The sequence below is a fragment of the Cetorhinus maximus genome, chromosome 3 (assembly GCF_964194155.1).
Source record: "Cetorhinus maximus chromosome 3, sCetMax3.hap1.1, whole genome shotgun sequence".
NCBI lineage: Eukaryota > Metazoa > Chordata > Chondrichthyes > Lamniformes > Cetorhinidae > Cetorhinus > Cetorhinus maximus.
The window spans coordinates 172710543-172737318 of record NC_135881.1 but is presented as its reverse complement, the minus strand read 5'-3'; the positions used below and the strand labels follow the sequence as shown (position 1 = coordinate 172737318).

At 43.2% G+C, this 26776-nt stretch overlaps 1 protein-coding gene across 5 annotated transcripts in view; it reads right to left on the bottom strand.

Annotated features, from left to right (window-relative positions):
* The window catches only part of cdkal1 (CDK5 regulatory subunit associated protein 1-like 1), a 947238-nt gene extending 920904 nt beyond the window's left edge, over positions 1-26334 (bottom strand). The window contains exons 1-4 of one of the 5 annotated variants that reach the window (XM_078539303.1): positions 26012-26180; positions 24592-24761; positions 20994-21128; positions 12254-12366 (exon numbers count right to left, since the gene is read on the bottom strand). In XM_078539303.1, coding sequence (XP_078395429.1) covers positions 12254-12366; positions 20994-21128; positions 24592-24758 — 415 coding nt within the window. In that variant the 5' untranslated portion in view covers positions 24759-24761; positions 26012-26180. Of the gene's footprint in view, positions 1-12253; positions 12367-20993; positions 21129-24591; positions 24781-26011 lie in introns of all 5 variants that reach the window. The other 4 variants (XM_078539307.1, XM_078539304.1, XM_078539306.1 and 1 more) reach the window with 4 other exon arrangements.
* Positions 26335-26776: the final 442 nt, after the last annotated feature.

Genomic DNA, 26776 nt, shown 5'->3' with positions numbered 1-26776 from the left:
ACTAGAAACTGATAAAGAGGAGGCACTAGAAAGACTGGCTGTACTCAGTTGATAAGTCACCTGATGAGATAGGATGCACCCAAGGATGCTGAGGGAAGTAAGGGTGGAAACTGTGGAGGTACCGGCCATTATCTTCAAATCCTCCTTAAATACGATGGTGGTTCAAAGTTATGGAAAATTACAAATGTTAACCCTTGTTTAAAAACAAGATGCAAGGATAAACCTGGTCACTCCAGGCCAGTGACTATAACCGTGGGGGTGGGAAAGCTTTTATAAATGATAATCTGGAGCAAAATTAACAGTCACATGGGCCAGTGCAGGTTACAAAAAGAAACCCAGAGAAGATTTGTTAAAGACAAATCATATTTAACCAACTCGATTGAGAGGGTTGATGAAGTATACATGGACATCTAAAAGGTGTCTGATAAAGTGCTACAAAACAGACTTGCAACCAAAGTTGAAGCCCATGGATAGTGGCAGAATGGATATGAAATTGACTAGGTGACAGGAAACAAACATTGGTGATGAACAGTTTTGTTTTTCAGACTTGAGGAACGTATACAATGCTGTAGGAACAGTATTAAGACTATTGCTTTTGTCGATTTATTCACTTGGCTGTACAGGGCACAATTTCAAAGTCTTCAGATGACACAAAACTTGGAAATATAGTGAACTGTGAGCAGAATAGAGCTAGACTTCTCAAGAGGACATGGACAGGTTAGTGGAATAGGCAGACACATGGCAAATGAAATTTAATGAAGAGTGCAAAGTGATATATTTTAATAGGATGAACAAGGAGAGGAAATAGAAACTAAATGGTACAACTCTTAAGGGAGTGCAGAAACAGAGACCTGGGAGTACATATGCACAGATTAATGAAGGTGGCGAGGCAGCTTGAGAAAGTGATTAAAAAAGCATAAGAAAAAAAAAGACTTGCATTCATATAGCACATTTGACAACCACCAGACATCTCAAAGCACTTTTGAAGTGTAGCCACTGTTGTAATACAGGAATTTGCACTCAGCAAGCTCCCACAAACAGCAATATGGTACAAGTGATGGCATAGTGGTATTGTCACTAGACTAGTAATTCAGAGACCCAGGGTATTGCACAGGGCACCAGGTTCGAATCCCACCACGGCAGATGGTGGAATTCAAATTCAAAAAAATATCTGGCATTAAGAGCCTAAAGATGACCATGAGATCATAAAATCCAGCTGGTTCACTAATATCCTTTAGGGAAGGGCCTCTGCTATCCTTACCTGGCCTGGCCTACATGTGGCTCCAGACCGACAGCAATGTGGCTGACTCTTAAAATGCCCTCTAAAATAGGCTAGCAAGCCAGTCAGTTGTATAAAACCGCTAAAAAGTTGTCAATAAGAAGTGAAACCCATTCTACCGGAAACAACAACAGCAAACTCAGCCCAATCAACCCTGCTTACTAACATCTGGGGGCTTGTGCCAAAACAGGGAGAGCAGTCTCACAGACTAGTTAGACAATAGCCTGACATAGTCATACTCGCGGGAAATTACTTTACAGATAGTGTTCCAGACATCACCATCACCATTCCTGGGTATGTCCTGTCCCACTGGTGGGACAGACCCAACAGAGGTGGCAGCACAGTGGTATACAGTTGGGAGGGAGTTGACCTGGAAGTCCTCAACATTGACTCCAGACCCTATGAAGTCTCTTGGCATCAGGTCAAACATGGATAAGGAAACCTCCTGCTAATTATCAGATGTCACCACCACCACCACCACCACCCCGCCCCCCACCCCAGTCAGCTGATGAATCAGTACTCCTCCATGTTGAACACCACTTAGAGGAAGCACTGAGGATGGCAAGGGTGCAGAATGTACTCTGGGTGGGGGACTTCAATGTCCATCACCAAGAGTGGCTCGATAGTACTGCTACAGACCATGTTGGCCGAGTCCTAAAAGGCATAGCTGCAAGAGTGGGTTTGCAGATGGGGAGGGAAGCAAGAGGAAAAAACATACTTGACCTCACCATCACCTGTCTGCCACAGGCGCAACTGTCCATGGCAGTATCGGTAGAAGTGACTACCACACATGCCTTATGGAGACAAGTCCCATTTTCACATTGAGGATACCCTCCATCAGGTTCTGTGGCACTACCACTGTGCTAAATGGGATAGATTTGGAACAGATCTACCAACTCAAGGACATGAGGTGCTGTGGCCATCAGCAGCAAATGAATTGTAGTCAACCATATGGCCCAGCATATCCCCCACCTTTCTACCATTACCACCATGCCAGGGGATCAACCCTGGTTCAATGAAGTGCAGGAAAGCATGCCAGGAGCAGAGCCAGGCATACAGAAAAGTGATGGGTCAACCTGGTGAAGCGACAACACAGGATTACTTGCATGCCAAACAACATAAGCAGCAAGCGATAGACAGAGCCAAGCAATTCCAAAACCAACGGACCAGATCTAAGCTCTGCAGTCCTGCCACATCCAGTCATGAAAGGTGTGGGCAATTAAACAACTCACTGGAGGAGGAGGCTCCACAAATATCCCTACCTTCAATGATGGACGATCCCAGCACATCAGTGCAGAGATGAGGCTGAAGCACTTGCTACAATCTTCAACCAGAAGTGCCAAGCGGACGAACCATCTCAGCCTCTTCCAGAGGTCCACAGCATCACAGATGCCAGTCTTCAACCAATTTGATTCACATGGTCTCCGAAGCATTGAATACTGCAAAGGCTATGGGCCCTTGTAATATTTCAACAATAGTACTGAAGACTTCTGCACCAGAACTTGCCGTGCCCCTAACCAAGCTGTTCTAATACAGCTACAACACTGGCATCTACCTGGCAATGTAGAAAATGGCCCAGGTATGTCCTGTACACAAGAGCAGGACAAATCCAACCCAGCCAATTACCGCTCCATCAGTCTACTCTTGATCAACAGTAAAGTGATGGAAGGTGTCATCAACAGTGTTATCAAGCAGCACTTGTTTAGCAATAACCTGCTCACTGACGCTCAGTTTGGGTTCCGACAGGGTCACTTAGCTCCTAGCCTCATCACAGCCTTGGTTCAAAAGTGGACAAAAGAGCTGAACTCCAGAGGTGAGGTGAGTGTGACTGGCCTTGACATCAGGGCAGTATTTGACCAAGTGTGGCATCAGGCAGCCCTCGCAAAATTGGAGACAATGGGAATCAGGGGAAACTCTTGCTGGCTGGAGTCATACCAAGCACAAAGGAAAATGGCTGTGGTTGTTTGAGGTCAATCATCTCAGTTCCAGGACATCACTGCATGAGTTCCTAGGCACAACCATCTTCAGCTGCTTCATCAATGGCCTTCCATCATAAGGTCAGAGGTGGGGATGTTCACTGATGATTGCACAATGTTCAGCACCATTCGTAATTCCTCAGGCGCTGAAGTAGTCCATGTCCAAATGCAGCAAGATCTGGACAAAATCCAGGCTTGGGCTGATAAGTTGCAAGTAACATTCGCGCCACACAAGTGCCAGGGTGTTAAGGTCCCCAGCTGAGGTTACCACTGGAGAAGCCTGATCCCAGGGTGGAACCCAGCTTGATAGATCCTAACTTTTATTTGTTTGTTTAGATGCGTGGGGAGTGGCCGCTAAACAGAGTCACCAGAGTCAGTTATGAACTTTTAACAAAAGAATAAAACATTTATTTAACCAGATTAACTATATTACTATACTCCTTCACCCACAACTATACCTTTACAGATGTGTACAGATTAATAAGGATAACACAAGTTACAAAAGCTATCTTATACACTAATGTTCACAATAAGTACACAGTCCATGTAAACCAATAAGCACCCCATAGTCAGACACACAACACTCTGAAACCAAGTGACAGATTCCACCTCAACCAGATGCTGTGGATCTCTCAACTCCCCCCCAGACGCTTGTCACACCGTGAGCCAATTAGTCTCATTGAACTCCGTCTTTCACACAAGGGTTTCCAATCTCCACTCTCCAAGAATTGGCCTTGGAATCTTCTCCCAAACCGACGCTTTCTCTCAGATGCCTTCCGCAAGGACTTACCTCCAGGGTTTCGAACTCTCCTTCTGATGTTCCTCTCCCCTGGGTCACCACATACGTTCAAACTGTCTTGCACGCGCTCTCTCTCTCTCTATGACTCTGCCGTCAACAGTACACCACTGCTCCACATGCCCATAGCAAAGAGTTACAGACCTTCAGCCACCTTTTTGGACCTTCGGGCCTCTCGCTTTCTTTAAGCTCAGAGCCTTCCTTTCTGCTCCTTTCACTTCCACAAAACAGGACCTCTTCCCTGTTCCTGTCCTTTCTTTGACTAGAACGTCTGCTTGGGACATTCTCCTGCTCCACTCCCCTGGATTTTGGGGCTTTTCTTTAGCTTGGGGCTTGCTATCTGTCCTGTTTGCTCCAGTCACTCCAGGCAGTTACTTTCAAAGCCAACTGAACTCAAACAACTTCCAAATCAAACTGTTTCTGGTTTCTTCTGTGTGTCTATGGGAGGGACCTGTCTCTCTGGACCCCTGTTGCTCAGGAACAGCCAAGTTTCTCCTTTCTGATTTGTTTAGCTTAGCTGCAACAGCCATAAAAATGCAGGCACCTTTTAAAGTGAAACTAAAACGCAATTTGACCTTTTCTTAACACAGAAACAGAAATACAAATCAAACTTAAAACATTAAAGCTAAAACTCATTCCTAACACATACAAATGCAAAAGTAACTTAAACTATTTCCTAACACAGGCAATAACCATCTTCAACAAGAGAATCTCACCATCGCCCCTTGACATTCAATGGCATTACCATCACTGAATTCCCCCCCTTATCAAAATCCTGGGGGTTACCACTGACCAGAAACTGGACTAGCCATATAAATACTGTGGCTACAAGGGCAGGTCAGAGGCTAGGAATCCTGCAGTGAGTAGCTCACTTCCTGACTCCCCAAAGCTTGTCCACCATCGGCAAGGCACAGGTCAGGAGTGTGATGGAATACTCTCCAATTGCCTGAATGAGTGCAGCTCCAACAACACTCAAGAAGCTTGACACCATCCAGGATAAAGCAGCCCGCTTGATTGGCACCCTTTCCACAAACATTCACTCCCACCACCACCAACGCACAGTAGCAGCAGTGTGTACCAGCTACAAGATGCACTGCAGGAACTCACCAAGATTCCTTAGGCAGCACCTTCCAAAGCCACAACCACTACCACCTAGAAGGACAAGGGCAGTAAAGACATGGGAACACTACCACCTGCAAGTTCCCCCCCCCCCCCCCCCCCCCCCACCCCCCCCCCCCCCCACCAAGCCACTCACCTGTCTGGAAATATATTACCATTCCTTCAGTGCCACTGGGTCAAAATCCTGGAACTCCCTCCCTAACAGCACTGTGAGTGTACTTGTACCACATGGACTGCGGCGTTTCACGAAGGCAGCTCACCACCACCTTCTCAAGGGCAATTAGGGATGGGCAATAAATGCTGGCCTAGCCAGCGATGCCCACATCCCATGAATGAATGTAAAACAAAAATCAGATCGTCTGTTTTTTGAGATATTGACTGAAGGATAAATATTGGCCAGGGCAGCAGAGATAACTCCCCTGCTCTTCTTCAAAATAGTGCCATGAGATCTTTGAAATCTACCTAGCAGGCAAAAGGTGGCCTCAATTAAATGTTTCATCCTAAAGATGAAACCTCTAACAGTGCAGTGCTCCCACAGTACTGCACCAGAGTGTCAGCATTGATTTTTGTGCTCAAGCCCTGAAACCTGGGTTTTATAAATAGAAGTATAAAGTACAAAAAAGTAAGTTATGATGACGTTCATAAAACATGTTTCGCCTCAACAGGAGTAGTGTGTCCAATTCAGGTCACCATATTTTAGGAAGGATGTAAAGGCTTTAGAGAGGGTGCAGAAAATATGTATGAGAATAGTTTCAGGAATGAAGGACTTTAGTTAACTGGACTGATTGTTGAGATTTTTCTCCTTTGATGAGGTTCAGAGGAGATTTGATAAAGGTTTTCAAAATCATGAGAGGTCTAGACAGGGTAAAGAGAAACTATATGCACTGGTGGAAGAGTCAAGAACCAGAGGACACAGATGTCAAGTGATTGGTAAAAGGACTAAAGCGACATGAGGATAAACTTTTTTTTTTACATTGAGAGTTGTTAGGATCTGAATCATAATCATTGGTTAATGCACTGCCTGAAAGGGTAACAAAGGCAGATTCAATCATGGCTTTCCAAAAGAAATTGGATAAGCACTTTAAGGGGAAAAATTTGAAGGGCCACAGGGAAAGGGCGGGGAGTGGGGCTGGCTAAATTGCTCTTTCAGAGTACTGGCGTGGGCTCAATGGGCTGTACTGTAGCCAATGATTCTACCCTATGATTGACATTTCCATTCCTGTTCTCCATTTGAATTACCAATTACATTTATATAGCATCTTTCGCAGTTAAGTACCAAAAGACATTTCACTTGTGGAGTCAGATCATGCAGGAACTGGAGGAGGAGAGGGGGTGGAATCATCAGAGGTGGCTACAGACACAGTAGAGGAGGTAGTTTGAAATAAGATTTTTGAAGATAGGTTAAGAGATATAGCAAAGTAAAGGGGTTTAAGGGAGGGAATTTCAGAGTGTGAGGTCAAAATTGGAGAAAACATTGCCATGAATGGTGCAGTGAGGAATAGATAGAAAGAGAACATAATTGACTAGAGTACAAAGAGCAGAGGATGTGGAAAGAGACGTTGGGCTAAGGTGGTATAAAGATAGGGCAAGGAAAGTTTAGGCCATGGAGGGGTTTGAAGTTAATTTATGGATAGATGGAAAGTCAATGGGGGTTAGAAATGATCAGAGTGATAGGTGGGCAGGATAGGATGTAGATAGTAAAGTTCTGAACAAGTTTGGAGTTTATGTAGGGTGCAACTCAGTGCTAGAGAAAAGGAAGAAAGGCATTGAGAAAGTTGAGTCTGGAGATGACAGTTGTGAATTAGGGCATCAGTTACAATAGCAATAAGTTAGATGCAAATGCAGCAAATGTTTTGGTGAATTCAACTGTGACATTAAAATAAAAAAAAAAGAGCTGCTATATGTTCCAGGTTGTATTTGCCTGAATTTTTTTTCATACAAATAATGTACTACTTTTGTTCTGATATGCTGGATTATTTGAGTTGTTACTTCTATCTTTGAAAATTTTTACAAATACATTCAATAGTCTGGATAATAATCTCTATGCACACCAGTTACAAGAACTTTCCACTCAGGAACTGCCTCCATACTGTAATCAATAAACAAAGCTAGAAAGCTATAAATGCAGCTTCTAATGTTACAACATTAATTTAGATCCCAGTGAACTGAAGCAACATTACACCCACACCATTTTTGACAGAATTTCAAACTGGTCTTCAACTAACTGTGTTGGTTCTTACCAAAGATGATTCAAGTTATTCAAAAGGTAAACAATGAAGTCTAAACAGTCTGGGTAACTTCAAATCACAAAAGTAGTAATCATGATTTTTGGTGAATAGTGGTAGTTATGAATGATATGCAGAGACAAGTACAGTCTTCTTATAACTAGTTCTGCCTCTAGAACAAGTGCTGTTATTCCACTGCAGAATAAAAAAAGGAAACTCAATCGTGAACGTCAACTCAAATATGACTTTGGTGAAAATGGTAATGTGCATCTAACACTTGAGTTGCGATGGCGTTAGTGGAATTTTTACTGCAATAAATTATTATTCAATTAACTATACTCTAGGGGCCCATGTTGTTTTCTACAACAGTTCAACCCCTATCAGTCCTCGATGATATTTGGCCTTACCGCTTTTTCTATTAAAAAAAAATTCACAGAAACTATTCAGCTTATTCCACTAATTTATTAACCAGATTTCCCAGCACACCATTTTATGTTTTTCAGCAGAACTGTACTCCTATGACTCCCAAAAGGACCCTTACAAAAGAGGGCTAGATGTACAGTAAATGCAATTTTCAGTTTGGCTTGTTTACAAACCTTAAATATACAAATCCTTATTAAGCTCATGCAGGAAACGACTGTGGTGTAAGTGTGCAGTGAAAGCCAACATCTCAATGCTTAAAATTAAGCCGTAAATTCTGCAAATCCCAGAGTTCAACCAGAGACGAGTAAATTTGTTAACCTAATAGCTCAATCTGTGTCATCATTTCGGCTTCCTTTAAAAGAAAGAAGAAACCTGAGCTTTTAGAACATTAAAATAAATGAAAGCCAAGCATGAATACAAACCAACACTTCACATCATGGTTAAAGCATGTGCATCTACAAAGACAAGCAACATTAAAGCACTTCAATAATTCCACACATGTAAGGAGCAAAGTCCATTTACATGACTGCTGGAACAAAAAAAATTCAAAAGATGCTATCCTGATGAATTCCAATTGGAGCTCCAAGAGAGGAAAAGAGCTTTATTACAGAAAAGGATATCATTACAAATTTATGTATAAAGCTTTCCTAAAACAAATCCGGTAATGTAGCACAATATGTTCTTCATGCTTTTGTCAGTGTTCAGTGTATCACTACCAGGATCCACAAAACAAAATTATTCACTAAACAGTAGTTTTAATCTACTTTGAACACTAACTTTCACAATGATAAATCATTAAAACCTCATGTGTGACACTGAAATCCACTCAGGCTTACTTATTATTTTCAGCTACTGTTGGCATCAGCAAGCTCCGCAGCACTCAGCCAAAATCTCGAATGAATTTCGAACTCTGAACAGAACAGATTTCTCAAACTGGCACTCATGTCCCAAAGACATGTCTGCCCACTTACCAAGAAGAGAGTGAACTATTAAAAAAACTATAAGTGGAAGGAAACACCAAATACTCTACATATTAATTTTAGCTGAGATAATTTTTTCAGACAATTTTGTAGTTTGTAATGATAAAGCCTAATTAGAAAAATGGTTGGAAACAGAAATCATGTGCAATGGGGGGAAAAATGACAGTGGGATGTAACTGACTAAGCGGATAGGAGGCAGACAGCCGTGATGAATGAATGTTTTTTTCTGACTGTAAAGTGTGCCTCGAGGTTCCCCTAAGGGTCTGTGTTAGGACCAGTGCTTTACTTTTATATAAATGACCTGGGCTTAACTATAAGTAGTATAATTCAAAGCTTTACAAATAACACACAACCTGGCAATGTGGTAAATGTTGGGCAGGATAGTAGCAGATTACAGGAGGAGAGAGAGAGTGGGGAATGGGCAGACCAATGGCAGATGCGCTTGAGAAGCAACAACAAGAGCTGCAATATAATTTAAACGGAGCGATTTTGAAGGGGGATCCAAGAGTAAAGTGTAATTCACAAATCCTTGAAAGTGGTAGGGCAAGTTGATAACTCAGATAAAAATGCAATTGGGATATGTCTTTTGTGAATACCTATAGAGGCACTGAATACAAAAACAAGGGACTCATGCAAAACCCATACAAATCACAGGTTTATCCTCAGCTTTTTTTTCCAATCTGTTCCGGGGGTGTGAGCATCTCAGGGAACATGAGGATTTATTGCCCATCCCAAGTCCCTTCAGCAAGTTATCAGCAATCAATTGCTGTAGTCCATGTAATGTAGGTGCACCCACAGTGTTGTTAGGGAGGGATTGCCAGGATTTTGGCCCACCAAGGGTGCAGCAATATAGCTCTACATCAGGATGGTGTGACATGGGGGCTCACATGAAGATGGTGGTGTCCCCATTTGCTTGCTACCCTCATCCTTCTAGGTGGTAGAGGTCACAGGTCTAGAAAGTTCTGTCAAAGGAGCCTTGGCGAGCTGCTGCAGTGCTTGTAGATGGTACACACTGCTGCCACTATGCATTGGTGGTGAAGGAGTGAATGTTTAAGGCGGCAGATGGGGTGCTGATCAAAAGGCTGCTTTGTCTTGGATGTTGAGCTTTTTGAGGTGTTAAAAAGTAGGCATCCAATTTTAACACCAATCAGAAACACTTACATTTCATTCTCGAGATTAAGGTCAGCTAAATTCTTTGGCTAGACTACAGGAGTCCATTTGGTAAAAGCAATACACTTTCATTTGTGGCAACGGAGTCCAAATATGCTTAAGAGTTGCACAATATGAACACAAATATAAGCACATGTAAATTATAAAATATTTCAACTGATCAGTAATACTGCCACATGCAACATCTGCTCACTACAAGCCATAAAGGGCACACTAACTGAGCTGTTGAATTTTCTGCAGCTAGTATCAACAACACACCATTGTCTGGGATATGGCACAAATCAAGCATCAAAAATTGGCTATGGCACCAAGGTACGAAGTCACAGTGTTCAGAGAGGACTTGTTGCTCCTATCTCAGCTGGGTCAGGCTCTTGTCCAGAAATGACAGGGGGAAATGAGACTATGAGAGTGACTCAATCCAGTTCACTTCATCAAGCTAACAGCCTGTTGAAACAAATTCTCTAAGCAGGTTTCCTATCTGCGCCCTTGTTGAAAATTGCTGCACTAATAATAAATATGTAAAGAATTAAAAATCAACAAAAGAAACCTCTTCTCACAAAAAAGTCAAAACTAAGGTAGCAGGACATTTCACTCAAGTCCCCATTTTAAGTTGCCTTTCCTTGCACTTGAAGTAACAACAATTTTTTCTTGAACCTCTACAATACAGTTTTGTGAGAATATCTAAACCAGCAGCATTCACCATGTGGTCTGCTCTTGTCTTTCCTGCAGCCCATCAGATGACCCCCTTCTCCCCTTCTCTACCGAGCCCTCGCTCAGTGAGGGTTCAGGGGAAGGGAGCAGCAGGTTTCAGGGAGAGGGAGGGTCCTATTTCAACTAACAGAGTATAATGTATAATGTCATTGTGAGAAAAATCCTACAGAACCTAACCCACTCCCCAAACTCTCCTGCTCCCCAAACCCTCTGACAGAATCTAACTACAGCTTTTACAGTGGTTTTAATGGGAAAATCTGATTCGCTAGCATCGTTGCACTTTTCAGGAATGCAACTACAATAGTGAGGAATTACTGCTGTACTCCATCTAGTGGCCTGCCTGGCTCAGAACTAATTAAACTCACTCAATTGAGGCAAGTTACTATACGTCAGCCAGGATACTAAATTTATGACCTTCTGAAAATCAAGCATTCAAATGTTTAAACCACCACAGCTGTCATAAAATTTCCACACGTATTTAACCTTTGTTTTTGAACAGTAAAAGCAATATAAACACATCATATTACTCAAATTTGTTCAAATTGGTGTTAACTAGCTTCAGGTAGATGCTGCAGATAGTAAAGAACTCTCAACATTGCATGCAATGTCAATGTTTAATGAAATACTTTATAAAATTGCACTTGACACATTTATACCAGAGATTACATTTATACTATATTTTCTGTAGATATCTGTTTGAGATCAGTTTCTGATTTTAAAGTGATACAACTGGCCCACCGTCAATCCTGACTGGTGGAAAGCAAACAAAAAAGCCCTTTTAACAGCTTAACGAACAGCTCAAGTTCCCTTTCTAAAAAATATCAGTTTTTAAAACCATTACAAATAACGTGTAAATAAGGGCTATATTTGCAACAAATCCATAATACATTGCATTGTTTGGACACAAAGGGTAAGGATATATCATTTTTTCCCCATATGTTATAATTTCATGGAGAAAGGATGCGCAAAATCCTTTAGAAAATAAAGCCATCACACATTGAAGAATTTTAGGAATTCCAATTATGAAGAACACAATTTCCAAATGGAATACTGCATCTGCCAAAATAAGCAGACCCAGGCTAGCCTACGACAACACAGCCTAATATCATACTGAAATCATACAATGTTAGCTAGCACACTCTAGCAAATGCAAGTTTCACTTGGTTGGACAAAATGAAACTCCCATTACAAACAATCAATGACTGGGATCAAATTAAATATTAATGTTTGCTCGCAGCACTTTTGAACTAACAGCTATGGCGAGTAAAGTTTTTTAAAAAGTCAACTTATTCCTATATTGCTGTGTTACTCCAACGGCTAATCCAGAATGTCACAAAGTAGCTGAAATTGTTTATAAACCAGTCAGGAAACAAATAGTTGAACTACAAAACAGATGTTGCAAAATAGCAATTACCACAACAGAATAAAGTAGAGGTGCTGTTCTGTGGCCCATTTTTGAAGCAGTTTTAAAGAAAATAACATACAGCACAAAAAGAATTTATTTTAATAAGCTGCATAAGTAAAAATCCTGGTGTACAATGACCATCATATAATACACTTGAATTGTACATTACCTGTAATTTTATACCCATAAACAGCCAGTTGGCCTGCCATGTATTCTCCATCTGAATTGTTGTGTGAACAGCCCCAGGTCTTCACCCAGATCTTCTGTGTACCAGGGATAACACTACAATGAATAAATACAAACAAACAACAACAAAAAAATCAGTGGAAACAAGACCAAAATTTCAAACCATTTCACTAAGTCAGAGGGGAAGACAATCTCCAAGAATTTGCTAAGGTTTCAATATTTGGTCACATTACTACTATGCAAAATACAGTAGCAACAGTAAACCAATAGTTCATTACAAACATATTCTGTATGCTATGACTTACAGACATAAGATTGGGACCAGCACTTTCTAAGTCAGATGATATCGCCAAATGCCATTTACAGTTCTGATACTGAAAAGTCAATCTACTTGCATTAAGTCATTTACAAATCTCCCTCCCCTGCTTTATACCCAGCTTCAGTGGTTTCAGAGACACTCTTATCTCCATGGACCACGGAGCTTATTTTCAGCTCACTGTCAAATTCAGAATGGTCAGAGATGAATCTACTTAAATATGAGTAACAGCTTATCATTGTAATCTGTGTTCATCTCATTATGTTTTCCTCTCTCCTACACTGTTATTTTACCTTTTCACTTCTTACTGATTTTTATTAAATCCATCCCAATCCTGCTCCCAGTGCCCCTAAGAGTTGGGAGTAACTCTATAAGCGTTGTTTGATAGGCTAAAAAGATGCCAGATATCTATTTTCAGCCAATCAAATAAGACCCGACTGACAATATCATTTTATCCACCAGTCTTTGAGGCATTTAAGTATAAAAAACCCAGAAAAGGGATTGATGAGTAAACTTCTGTGCAGTGTGTTTCTCATTATTATATGGCAAAGAGATAGTCAATAGTCTCTCCAAATATTTATTTCTGAACCAAGTCATGTAATCAAAGACAAAATTTTGCCTCAATGTTTATAATTAATAATTAATTGCATGGTTTAATGTTTACTTTTCTTCTTGATTATTTTTTAATCCTCACCCCATCACAACCTACCTAGGCATGATGCTAATTATTCCATGGCTATGAGAAAAGGAAAGCTTCCTGGCTTCAGCCAATGTCACTTGAGCAAACTAACATGAGGTTTTTGGAAAGAATATCAAGGTGAAATTATATCATTTTTCCTTAACTGGGGATTCCCCTTCAGAGTGGTTAGCAAAGCTGTCGACTGTCCCATTTCCTGCACTCCAGCTCTCATCCCTTCCCCTCCCTCCCAGAATCACACTTGGGTTCCCTGTGCCATCAATCGCCACCCCGCCAGTCTCCACATTCAACATCCTTTGCCATTTCTACCACCTCCAGCACAATGCCACCATTAGACACATCGTCCCCTCCCCTTTCAGCATTCCGAAGGGACCATTCCCTCCATGATACCCTGGTCCACTCCTCAATAACTCCCAACACCCACTTCCCGTCCCAAAGCACCACCCCATGCAAGCACAGGAGATACAACACCTGTCCCTTTGTCTTCTCCCTTCCCATTGTCCAAGGCTCAAAATTCTTCTTCCAGGTGAAACAGCAATTTACTTTTACTTCTTTCAATTTAGAACACTATATTCACTGTACATGATGTGGTCTCTGCTATAATGGGGAGACTAAATGCACATTGAGCAATCTCTTTGTGTAACACCTCTTGAAGGCCACGGCGAAACCTACTACTGCGCAATTTTTGGCGTACAATGGTTCACTTATTCCATGTGCAGGATCCATAGTTCTGGACTGCAAGCACAGTCAATCCTCCTGGGTGCCACAGATGTTCTACATCATGGAGAATAAAGGCCCGGTGGTGATCACAGGTCTACTGGCATGCCATTCTAATGTCACATGGCAGATACTGCTACCACCTCAGTTCATGACCTAACATCAAAATATCCAGAATGTTTTGACAAAATTGGTGGTTACAAGGGAGCTGAAGCATTACACTTGCAGGAAAATGCAAGTCCCTCAATTGATCCACCATGCAAATGCAGCATCCAATTACAAGATAAATTAAAAATCAAACCAGACAAAATGGAGAAAGACGGAATCATTAGAATAGTGCAAGAACAAACCAATTGTGCAGTTCAATTATGTGTGTCATAAAGAAGGTCGGATCATTGAGAATACGCCTCGATCTACGACGTTTTAAATGCAGCTCTGAAATGCAGTCCTTAGAAAATACCCATTTTAGAAGAGTTAAATCCGAGATTTGCAGGTACAAAATTCTTCTCCAAGCTTGATACCAAGCAAAACTACTTGTCAGTATATCTTGCAGCAAAGTCCCAAGAGCTTATTACATTTCATACCCCATTTGGACGATGCAGTTTTCAATTACTTCCTTTCGGGCTATAAGCCAGGACCTCTTTCAAGCTCACATGGACCACATTATATGTGCTGTGCCACAATACACCTGTATTGCCATTGATATTGCTGTTGTGAGAAGAACTAAGCAAGAACAATCTGTACTTATTGATGCAAAAGGCACGTATTGAAGGATTGCTGTTCAGCGGTAGTCAAACAGGGTGGCAGCAAGATTAAATACAGGTACAACGTGATGAACAGCCTTTGATCATGCTACATGGCATAAGACAACCCTCAACGTTTTGGTCAGACCACAAGAAGTTTACAGGGTGGGATGGTGTTGAAATTGCAGTGTGGTGATAGTGCTCAAATAAAGTGCTGGTAAGCTGACAGATCCCTCAAGGTGAGATTGCAGCGCATGGCCTGTCATTTCCATGAGTGGGACAGCATGTCAAGAGGACCAGCACCATGTTAGCTCAGTCGGGAAAGGCATGACCAGGGTGGGAGTGAATGTTTGTGGATGTGGTGCCAATCAAGCTTTGTCCTGGACAGTGTCAAGCTTCGAGTGTTACACTCATCCAGGCAAGTGGAGAGTATTCCATCACACTCCTAACTTGTGCCTTGTAGATGGTGGCTAAGCTTTAGTGAGTCAGGGGGTGAGTTACTCATCACAGGATTCCTAGCATCTGACCTGCTCTTGTAGCCACGGTACTTATATGGCTAGTCCAGCTCAGTTTCTGGTCAATGGTAACCTCCAGGGTGTTGATAGCGGGGTATGTTGACAGTGATGGTAATGCCATTGAACGTCAAGGGGCGATGGTTAGATTCTCTCTTGTTGGAGATGGTTAATGCCTGGCACTTGTGTGGCACGAATGTTACTTGCCACTTGTCAGCCTAAGCCTGGATATTGTCCAGGTCTTGCTGCATTTGGACATGGACTGCTTCTGCTTCTATGGGCCTCTGATGAGGAACAAGAGAAGCAGCTAAACCAACACCAGCAGGAGCAGCACCACCACCATTGCAGCTGCCTCCTCTGCAACCACATGCCACTCCCCAGAACAGTGGGGATGGACACAGATCCAGCTTAAGGGATGCAACACTCTCAGCAGTGTATAGATAGAGGGTTAGCTTCCTCAACATGATGGAGGTATGTCATTGCTGACATCTGCAGCCTCCTAGATGAGACATCTTTCCAAGAGGGCCATAATGGACACACATCCCCAGTGAATAGCACAACTTTGAATTTCTTCACCTTTGCCTCTTTCCGGGAAACTGCTGGTGAGATCTGCAGGATTTCACAATCTGCTGCCCATAAGGGTATCCCCCAGGAGACTGATGCCATGTATGCCAAGAATTGCGCTCAAGTCCACTTTGACACCAATGAGGCCAATCAGACATAGAGGGCCCATGGATACCTTGCAGAGATAGGATTCCCACAGGTACAGGGAGTCACTGATGGCATACAGCCAAAATCAAGACAGAGCTATTCTTTATTGAGGGGGTTTATTGACTTGTTCAGTCTCACAGCTCCCCTCCCACACATACTTTAAGTCAATGGCTAGTTCCACCCCACATTGTCAGTTAGGAATTTAGTCCAGTTCCTATCCATTTTTCAATTATCTTGTCCACAAGTACCTTTTTGTTTTTTATATATTGGTTGCCAGATTGAATCTAGTTGCCATGTCTATGAAGTGTAACAGAAAAATGTTTTTGTCCTTATCCTATACCTTCAAGTCCATTGTTACAAGTTGATTAAAGTCTCTTGCTAATGAGACTCACTACGTGCCACGTTGGTGTCCTTCGTTTTTCACATATATCGTATTTCTCACTGATCTCGTCTATAAGTTTAACCCTGTGTCCTTTAGTAGGATTTTTAACCTATGACAAGGTAAACAGGCAAACTGCCATTGTAGTTTTAAAACAATTTGCCTTTTTTCCTTTAAACTTCTACCCCCTGATGCCATTAACAGTTCTTGAACGTTTTTATTAGAGATGTGAGGTCTTGTTAAAGGGATATAATAATGTCCTAATTGTGTAAACTGTAAATCTACAGATTTCCCAAATGCCTCATGTTCCATATCTAATTTCATTCGAGCTTTTCTCAAAAATGGCTTACAGTAAGGGCATGTCACTGGATATTACATCCATACTAATAGTGATTTACCTCAGCTGTTTTACATAGAATCACCACTCTTTTTTGTGACTTTAATGTGCTGTTATTCCTGAACCCAAGTAGAACTTTCATATTCCTTAATCTTACTTCTGTCTTTACTATTTAGAGAATCCAGGTAACATTTTAATCAATCCACAGTGTCTAACAGCTAAACTGAAGATTCTTCAACTAGAACACCTATTACAGGACTAAAGCTTCTTGTGACCAGTACAATTCCCTCTGACTGATCAGTATTGTTTTCTTCCCTTTTTGAACGTTCCATGTCATGTATCATTTCAAAAACCCTGTTATTCTGTTTCGCACAATTCATCAAAATGACATTTTGAGTCACATCCAAAACACCTGCTGACCAATCCTTGGTTATTCCTGGGGATCATTCTTCTGCTATAGTTACCCAATTCTTGTCATCTATTAGGGCTGCCAAAAGGATCTCTATCTTCATCCCTTTTGCTGTAGTTCTTCTTTCATATTGACGCTTGTGCTCCATATCTGAACAGTCTCAAAATTCCGCTAGCATTGAATCCTCCATCTTTTGCATTACCGCTGCAGGTCCCATTTGTGCCATGGAAGTGGCTGGAAATAAATGTCTCCCCAGGAATTTTTTTAAAGCTTCAGGCATCTGTACTAAAAGCGTATCTCTTTCTGAGAATCTAGTTAAGACCAGGAGCTATCCATGTTTGATATTTTAGCACAACCAACAATTTGAAAGTAAGCACTGAATTCGGAATCTCTAAATAGAATTTCTGCAACCTCACAAGTAATCTATCTAATTCCATGATATATTCTATGGAATAATTGTCCAGCTTTCCACATTTATCAAAGTCTGACAATGCCTCAGATGGATTTAATCAATCATCTTGCTTATAAATTTTGCCCATAAATTTTAAGAGATTATCCAAACTTTCCTCAGTGTCCAATTTATGAGCCTCTATCTCAGAAAATGCTTCGCACCTGATCCTGCTTCCGGTGGGAAGTGAAAGTGCCAAGGCCATACCTTGCTATTTCTTCGGTAAGGATTTAACCCATGCCCATATATCCACTTCATTCTTCCATTGGTCTTAAGGTTCAGCTTCATAGAACAATAGTGGAAAATCATACCCTAAAACATTACACTTGGTTTCACCCATTCAGCTCCAAAGTAACTCCAATTATAATCTTCTGTCTGAAAAATCTTAGTTTCCAATCTTCACCTTTAGATGACCATCCTCTGTTACCAATGTCAATACGATCCAAGCTGTTGGTGAAGCCGAAACCAAGACATAGAGCTTGAGTTCAGACTCACAGGTCTCCTCCCACATACTTTTAAATTTGATGTTACCAACACGTAGCCATCAGGGTGCCTTCAGATCAGCCCAGAGTATTTATCAATCAGAAGAGATTCAAACCCTCAATGTTCAGCCTGTATATGGCTAACAGAAGGTTATCAAGCATGTCTGTGCAAGATATCCTGGAAGTTGCCATGACTCCTTTATGCTGCAACAGTCAAATCTCCCACATGTTTTCGCATCTCTACCTAGAGAGTAGGTGATTCCTTAGCAATGAGGGCTACCCCTCCAAAGACCACCCCTTCAAGGACTTAGCTGATGAAACCTATGAGGAACCCTTACACTGAAGCAGAGGAGAGGTACAACAAGAATCAAACAACCACAAAAGGTAATCATTGAATAAACTATTGGGTTGCAGAAGATGTGATTCAGGTGCCTGGACTGTTTAGGAGGCATCATTCAGTATTCACCAGCAAAGGTCTCCAGAATGTCGTGGTCTGCATCATCCTCCTCCTGCAACGGACTCAAACAAGTACATAACAACATGAACATTGTTATACGCACCTAAGTGAATCCTCTTACGCAACTAATAAGGCTTTCTCATCCACTTCTTACGTAGCTTCAACAGATTTGTAGGCAGGCTACTTGTTCCAATGCTCTAACAGCCAAGATGCCCATGGATTACGCCTTCTGGGTTTTGGGCCCATGAATGCTCCACCAACTGCCCACATGCACCTGTCATTGGGGCAGGTGGCAGCATGTGGGGTTCTGCCTGGGGAAGCAAGGTTGAGAAGTGGGAATGTTTTAAGAAGAGTCCCAATTAATGTTGCCCTTTCTCCATCTTTCCTCTCGTGGCCTACCTGCACTTCCCTAAGAACTGGAGAGCACTTTCCTGCATTTTAGTGAGGCATTCAGCCACCAAAGCAAGTTTCCTCCATTCTGTATAAAGTGGCAGACGAGTGTGTAGGCCATTGGTCTGAACCAGGAGGTACACCTGATTCTCTGTGCAGGTGGCCACTCTTTCCATAGAGCTATACATCACAGCAAATGTCCAAGGTATCATAGCACTAATGTTAGGATGCAGACATCTTCAATCTCTCTCTCTAAGGCTGCGCATTGCCTCTGGAATTTTTAAAAATTCTTTCATGGGATGGGCACTGCTAACAAGGCCAGCGAATTGTTGCCCATCCCTAATTGCCCTCGAGAGGTAGTGGAGAGCTGCCTTTTTGAACCTTCCTGTAGCAGTTTGGTAGGTCCTTTCAGAGGGCAGTTAAGAGTCAACTATATTTCTGTGGGTCTGGTGAATCTGATGAGTTTTTACAACAATCAATGATAGTTTCATGGCACAATTACAGAGATTAGCATTCAATTCCAGGCTTTTTAAAAAATTAATTAATTGAATTTAAATTCCACTGGCTGCCACGGCGGGATTTGAACCTGTGTCCCCATAGCATTAGCCTGGAACTCTGGATTACTAGTCCAGTAATATTACCACGACACCATCTCCCCACAAATGCTGACAGAAGCAAAAATTGCTGATCCAGTAGGACCCTTTTCATGGGTGAACCCCGAGGCTCAACAATTTTGTCCAGCTGAGTATTGCTTGACGAATCTTATGCCCTTTGACAGGGATTCTCCACTGCTGTCCCTGTCTCCAGCACCTGCTACTGCTCACGTGATGTGCACCTCACCATGTGACAACGTAGAGCTCTCCAAATTTTCTCAGAGACTTCTGCTTTAATGAATGCCCTGCCCTCTGCATATAGAGCATTCAAGTGTGCAGAAAAAAAAGGGTGAACAAATTGTAGTCCCATCTAGGGCCAGGGGGTTATCACAAAGCACAGAAAGCATTTTGGGGTTTTTCCAATTGACAAGGGCTAAAGCCCCTAACCATTTGAAGCAAATTCTCTGCATGGACTGCCCATTCCAGGACAGTTGTTAGCTTGCAGTTTGGTTGATGGGTTAAGATCTTATGGAGCATCTTATCAATCACCTTGCGATTTCTTTCACAGAGTCCACTGCCGAAAGGATTCTCAGCTGTGGTGTTCATGACCACAATACTCATACTTTTGCACGTCTCCAGGCTCATTGGCAAATTCTTCCCCATTGTCAGTCAGAAACTTAGCCGGTGTTCCCAGTCTGGTCCCTATCCATTTTCCCATGATTTTATCTATAATCACTCTTTTATCCATATAAAATGCAAAATGAAAATGTTTCTGTCCTTGTCCCACATCATTAAATCCAGATTACCACTTCATTAAAGTCTGATGCCAGTGGGAGACATGCAATAGGCCATGACAGCAACCTCCGATACTTATTACTTATATCATACTTTTCTCTAATCTCTTTGATTAGCCTGGTGTATTCATCATCAGACACATCTGCATCTTTTAGTGGGATTTTTAATCTGCGACAAGAAGGATTGTCTGTGTAATTTAAAGATCATTTGTTTTTTTTCCCTCAAGTTCTCATCACCTAATGCCATTAACACTTCTTTAATATTCTAATTAGAAATGTCAGATGTTATGGGAATGCAATACCTGATTAGTCAAACTGCAGATCCACTGACTTTCCAAAACTGCTTTATCATGTTCCATGTCCAGTTCCATTTGTGCCTATTTCATGGAAGGCTTGCTCAGCAGCAAGGGTTTCTCACTAGAAACACCTGTGCGAACAAAATGGCTTACTCCAGCTATTTTGCATGGAATCACCACTCTATTCAGTGACCTCAATGTGTTGTCATTCCAAACCTGACCTTATTTAGATTCACTCAGGAAGGATTAAAGTAAGATTTTAACCAATTTTGACAGTGTCAAGGTGCAACCACTAACCAAAACAGCACAATAAAAAGAATCTGCAACGAATATACTCATTACTGGACTAAAGCTTCTTGTGACTAGTACAATTCCTTCAGGCTGATCATTAGCATCTTTAAATTCCAAATCCTCTGTGTCATGTTATGAAATTCTCACATACCTTGTAGAGCTTGAAGAGCAGGAACTTTCGTTCCCGACAGACGTTGGACTTTCTGTGCATGAGCAGGCCGGGACCGGACTGCACGTGCACACTGATATTTTTATGTTCTTCAGGCTGCGGACAGGCCTTGCGCGTCTGCAAAGAGAGAAGAAAAGGGCGCAAAATCCAGGTCAGGTGACTGGGTGCAGAGCGCCAAAGCGAGCAAATGTCCCAGGGAGAGGGACCAAAAGGAAGTCAAGATAGAGAGAGGAGTAGAGAAACAGGCTCCAATTAGAAAAAAGGGCTGTGGGGAGCAGACTTTAAGTGAAGTGTGCTCAGGAGAAGCCCTGGTAATCGAAGAAGTCTAAGAAGCAGCCCTGATGATCCAAGAAGGCAGCAAAGGTTGCTGTGCTGCAGGCCACTGGGGCAAAGGTGCCCCTGTGGAGCAGTAGTGTTCTGCTCGATGCAGCCAAAGAACTGAAATTGTGCTTGTAAGTTGATGCTCGAGTGTACTTGAGAATTCAGGGGAATGGAATCTCAGAAGGCAAGATTGAAACCCTGCAAGGTGGGCTGTCACTGAAGCCGTCCGAGTTGGAGTGACTTTTGGGAGAGGTCCAAGGTAAAATCTTCAAAGATGAGACTGGAAACCCTCGTGAGAGACAGAATTCCAGTGAGATTGGTTGATACCGTGAGTGTAATGTCTGGGTGGGTTGTTGAGAAATTGATGGAATCTACTTTGGTCACATCTGTCATTTATCGTGCTGTGTGGTGTGTCAGACCACAATTTGCCAGTTTCTTTGCATATACCTCATTCTTACCTTAAACATTAGAGTAAAAGACAGATATTGTAAATTGCTTTATCTTTCTGACCTTGCATAGTAAAGCTTATTTCTGTTTGTTCTAAACCCGTGGAATCTTGTGGTTTTATTCTGTTAGTAAGTGTGTTGAATCTCAAACTTTATCTACTTTAAACAAAACATTATCAGCCCCTAACTGGATCCTACCAACAACCTGGAGTCTGGCCAAGGATCATACCATACGTTGCTTCGAAAACCCTGCTGTTCCGCTTTGGACAGTTCACTGCATAATGATTTGAGTCATGATCTGAAGCACATGGCAACAATTCCTTGGCCATTCCTCGGCTTCAGGAATTACTACTTCAATCCTGCCTGCCAAATCTGCCAAAAATGCCTTCGTCACTCCTTTTGGCTGTAACTGCTCCATTGCACTGACACCTGTGCTGCCCCATATCTGAATGATCGCAAAAGATGGCATTCACTGAGTCCTCCATTCTATGTGACACCACAGAATGTCCCATTTGTGCCATTAAAGTTGATGGAAATGACTGTTTTCACAGGAATTTTTTTAAAGCAGCAAACATTTGATCCAAAGGGTGCATTTTTCTGAGAACCGAACAGCAGGAGCCTATCCATATGAGACAGTTTAGCACAATCCAGCAATTTAAATATGAGTACTGAATAAGGAATCTTCAAATTGAATTCTTTAATCTATTTATAAAGTCTGTCAAAGTCCATGATATATTCCTCTAGGGTATGACTGTCCTTTAGAAATCTATCAGTTTGACCATGCTTGTAGGCATCTAATAGATCATCTTTCTTGTAAATTTCATCCATGAAACCTAAGATCATCCAAACCTTCCTCCGTATCTAACTAACAGTCATGCAGCTCACAAAATACTTTGCTTCTAATTTTACTTTTGTTAGGGAGTGACAATGCCAAGGTCATAGCTTGTTCTTCAGTAAGAATGTAACCTGTGCCCACATATCCACTTCATTTTTCCACTGGTCATAAGGTTTGGATTCAGAGAACATTGGTGGGTAATCATACCCTGACAACATAGGCTTGCTTTCAGCTGTTCTTCACAAAAGTAACTCAGGTTATAATCTTCAGTCTGAAATTCTTTTTCTTAGTTTCCAATCTTCACCTTGAGGCAACTATCCTCCCTACCATGCTAATTCATTCAGAAGTGAGATGGTAAAGTAGGAAATCAGACGCCAATCTTTTTACTTAATACTAGATTTATTGATAGAATGCAATATTACATATGTCTAACCAACACCCTGTGTCCCAGAAGTTTCTCTTCATACTCTTTAGAATATACAAATAAAATGAACAAATGAACTAAATCAAATTAACTAATTAACAGTGCCTGCTCAAGATATTTAATCAATGTCCTCCATCAGTATATCCTCAACATTAACAATACAGGTGGCAGTGGCACAGTGGCATTGTCACTAGCTAGTATTCCAGAGACCCAGGGTAATGCTCTGGGGGCTGGAGTTCGAATTCCACCACAGCAGATGGTGGAATTTGAATTCAATAAAAATCTGAAATTCAAAGTCTGATGACGACCATGAAACCATTGTCAATTGTTGTAAAAATCCATCAGGAAAGGAAATCTGCAATCCTTAACTGGTCTGGCTTACATGTGATTCCAGACCCAGAGCTGACTCTTAAATGCCCTCTGAACAAGGACAATGAATGCTGGCCCATATCCCATGAACGAACAAAAAAAATTAACAGAAAGCAGCAAGGTGGAGAATTTTAGGGAGGGACTGGCATAGCTTTGGGCCTAGGTACCGAAAGACATGGTAGATAAGCGTATGTGAGAGTTAAATGAGAAAGGATAGGAGGAGGCTCAAGTGAACCATAAATGCCAGCATGGACTGGTTGCGCCAAATGGCCTCTTTCCATACATTGTACATTGGCCTCGTAGAATGACACATTCAATGAAGCTATAAAAGGAATTGAAAACAAAGAATAAGAATGTTAAAATAGAGGTGTTGCTGAACCAGGAGCTAGCTTAGGTCAGTGGGCACTGGGCTGATGGATAAGGAGGATCCTACAGGCAGGATGGTTTTGGCCAAACTCAAGTTTACAGATGGTGCAAGATGGAAGGTTGGCCAGGAGAGTGTTGGAATAGTTGAGTCCAGAGACAATAAAGACATGGTTGAGGGGTTTCAGCAGCTGATAAGCTGAGGTTGTGATGAACGCAGTGATGATAGAGGTGGAAGACAGCATTCTTGGTGAAGGCGAGAATATGGGAGCCAGAAGGTCAGATCAGGGTAAAATAGGGCGCCCGGCTTGCGAGCAGTTTGGTTCAGTCTAAAACTGTGACCAAGAGGAGGGAACAGAGTTTGTGGCAACGACCGAAGACAGAGGTTTCTGTTTTGCAAATATTAAATTGGAAGAAATTTCTGCACATCCAATACTGGGATGTCGGGCAAGCAGCATCACAAATCAGAGGCAGTAGAGGGGTCAAGAGAGGTAGAGCTGCAGGTCGTCAGCATAAACGTGGAACCTGACATCATGATTTTGGATGATGTCCCTTACAGGCAACATGCTGATGAAAAATAGAAGTGGGATTGCAAGGATAGAGCCTTGTGGAAATCCAGAAGTAACATGTAGGAGCAGGAAGAGAAAGTACAGGAGATGATTCTCTGGCAATGACTGGTTGTAGGAATAGTCCCACCAAGTCCAAGGCCTGTTTCAGTGCTGTGGGAGGAGTGAAATCCTTCCAATCCAGTCATGCAATTCCAGCATGGAATTGCAATCAAAGTACTGCAACTTTTGTTAAAATGATAATAATGGAACTCACCTATCAGCATGTAAATCTTCTGTCCCCTCATCCTGTTTGTGCTTGTTTCTCTTTCTAACATGTGGGACAATGCTCCTTCTTGCAAGCAGTTGATCATGAGGCGTTGGATCTTGTGCTGAAACAATATCTTCAATGTCTTCCACTAACGAATCACAAGCAGCTGGCATAATCTACAAAAAAGAAAGATTCCTGAACAAATCCATTATAAATTTTAAAGACTGAACTCTAATTTTCTTGGAGATTACTTCTATACACATCTGTGTAAGCAGTAGTTAATAAACAAAACGGATACTACTCCTCTCCTTCCACCCTCCAACCTCTCCTTCCTCACCCCCTCTTCCACCCTCCACATCCCCAATCCCCACTCCTTCCCAACCCCACCATCCCCTCCCTTCCTCCCTCCCACCCAGCCACCCCCCCTTCCTCCAAGCCCCCCTCCCTCCAAGTCCCCCCTCCCCACAAGCCCCCCACCTCCCTTCAAGCCCTCCACCTCCCTTCAAGCCCCCGACCTCCCTTCAAGCCCCCCTCCCCCCTCCCTCCAAGCCCCCCCTCCTCCAAGCCCCCCCCCCCTCCAAGCCACCCCCAACCCCCTCCCCCTCCCTCCAAGCCCCCCCCAACGCCCTCCCCCTCCCTCTAAGCCCCCCCCAACGCCCTCCCCCTCCCTCCAAGCCCCCCAACCCCCTCCCCCTCCCTCCAAGCCCCCCTCCCTCCAAGCGCCCCCCAACTCCCTCCCCCTCCCTCCAAGCGCCCCACAGCCCCCTCCCCCTCCCTCCAAGCGCCCCCCCACCCCCTCCCCCTCCCTCCAAGCGCCCCCCCCACCCTCTCCCCCTCCCTCCAAGCGCCCCCCCACCCCCTCCCTCCAAGCGCCCCCCCACCCCCTCCCTCCAAGCGTCCCCCCACCCCCTCCCTCCAAGCGCCCCCACCCCCTCCCCCTCCCTCCAAGCCCCCCCAAGCCCCTCCCCCCAAGCCCCTCCCTCCAAGCCCCCCCCTCCAAGCCCCCCCAAGCCCCTCCCTCCAAGCCCCCCCAAGCCCCTCCCTCCAAGCCCCCCCAAGCCCCCCCCTCCTCGCCCCCCCTCCCTCCTCGCCCTCCTCCTCCCTCCAAGCCTCCCCCTCCTCCCTCCAAGCCTCCCCCTCCTCCCTCCAAGCCTCCCCCTCCTCCTCCCTCCAAGCCTCCCCCTCCTCGCCCTCCTCCTCCCTCCAAGCCTCCCCCTCCTCGCCCTCCTCCTCCCTCCAAGCCTCCCGCTCCCGCCCTCCTCCCTCCAAGCCCCCCCCACGCATCCCAACCCAGCCCATGGGCCCACGCATCCCAACCCAGCCCATGGGCCCCCCCTTCCCCTCTCTCCCTGCGCCTCCCTCCCATCCTCTCCCTTACAGCAACCCCAAAATCAATCCCCCCTCCTCGGCCACAACCCTTGCACACCCGTGCCTGTTTGATGATCAATATTAAAAGGTGGTCAATTACTCCTGCAGTGAGCGCCAAGGTTTTGCAAAGTAACGGACGGCCTAAGCTCTCCGCTCGTGCCCTGGATCCCGCTTGCAGCTCGCGCTTCACTCTCCCTGTCTCGAGCTCTGACAGCGCTGCGCCATCACTCGCCTGAACTCTCACCCCTGTTTTTTTTTCTCTCTCACTCTATGTTGGACGGCAACCCGCTCGGCACACGATTAACCTTGTGAGAGAATCCAAACGCGACCGACCACGTGTTGCTCTCCCGGAATCCAGCTCTCTTCTCGCTCTCTCTCTCTGCCCCCCCTCTACTGGAGAGCGCAGGCAGAACGGCCAAGCGCACACGATAAGTGTTGTGTTCTAATCATGAATCATTATCTAATATTATCACAGTCCCCTATTTCAGTACCAAAATTAGTTCTGGGCAAAATCTGCCATCCACAATTCCACTGATGATTATTGAGTGATCCTGCCCCAAACATTTGCCATTTATTTTAAACCTACAATTAGTTCCTAATCTATTGCATATTTCCAGCATTTTGTTTTGTTTCAGATTTCCAGTTTTTCTTTCATTAATTAAAAGTCAATTTAAGTTAAAAATTAAATACAATTTGCAAACAAAATTTGTATATCGACACACTTTTACTTAAATACCATGCTTTAAAACAAAACCCAAGCTTATTTATACGTGCAGCGAACTTAAACCCACTTTGGAACTTTCTGTATATATTTTCTCCCCTA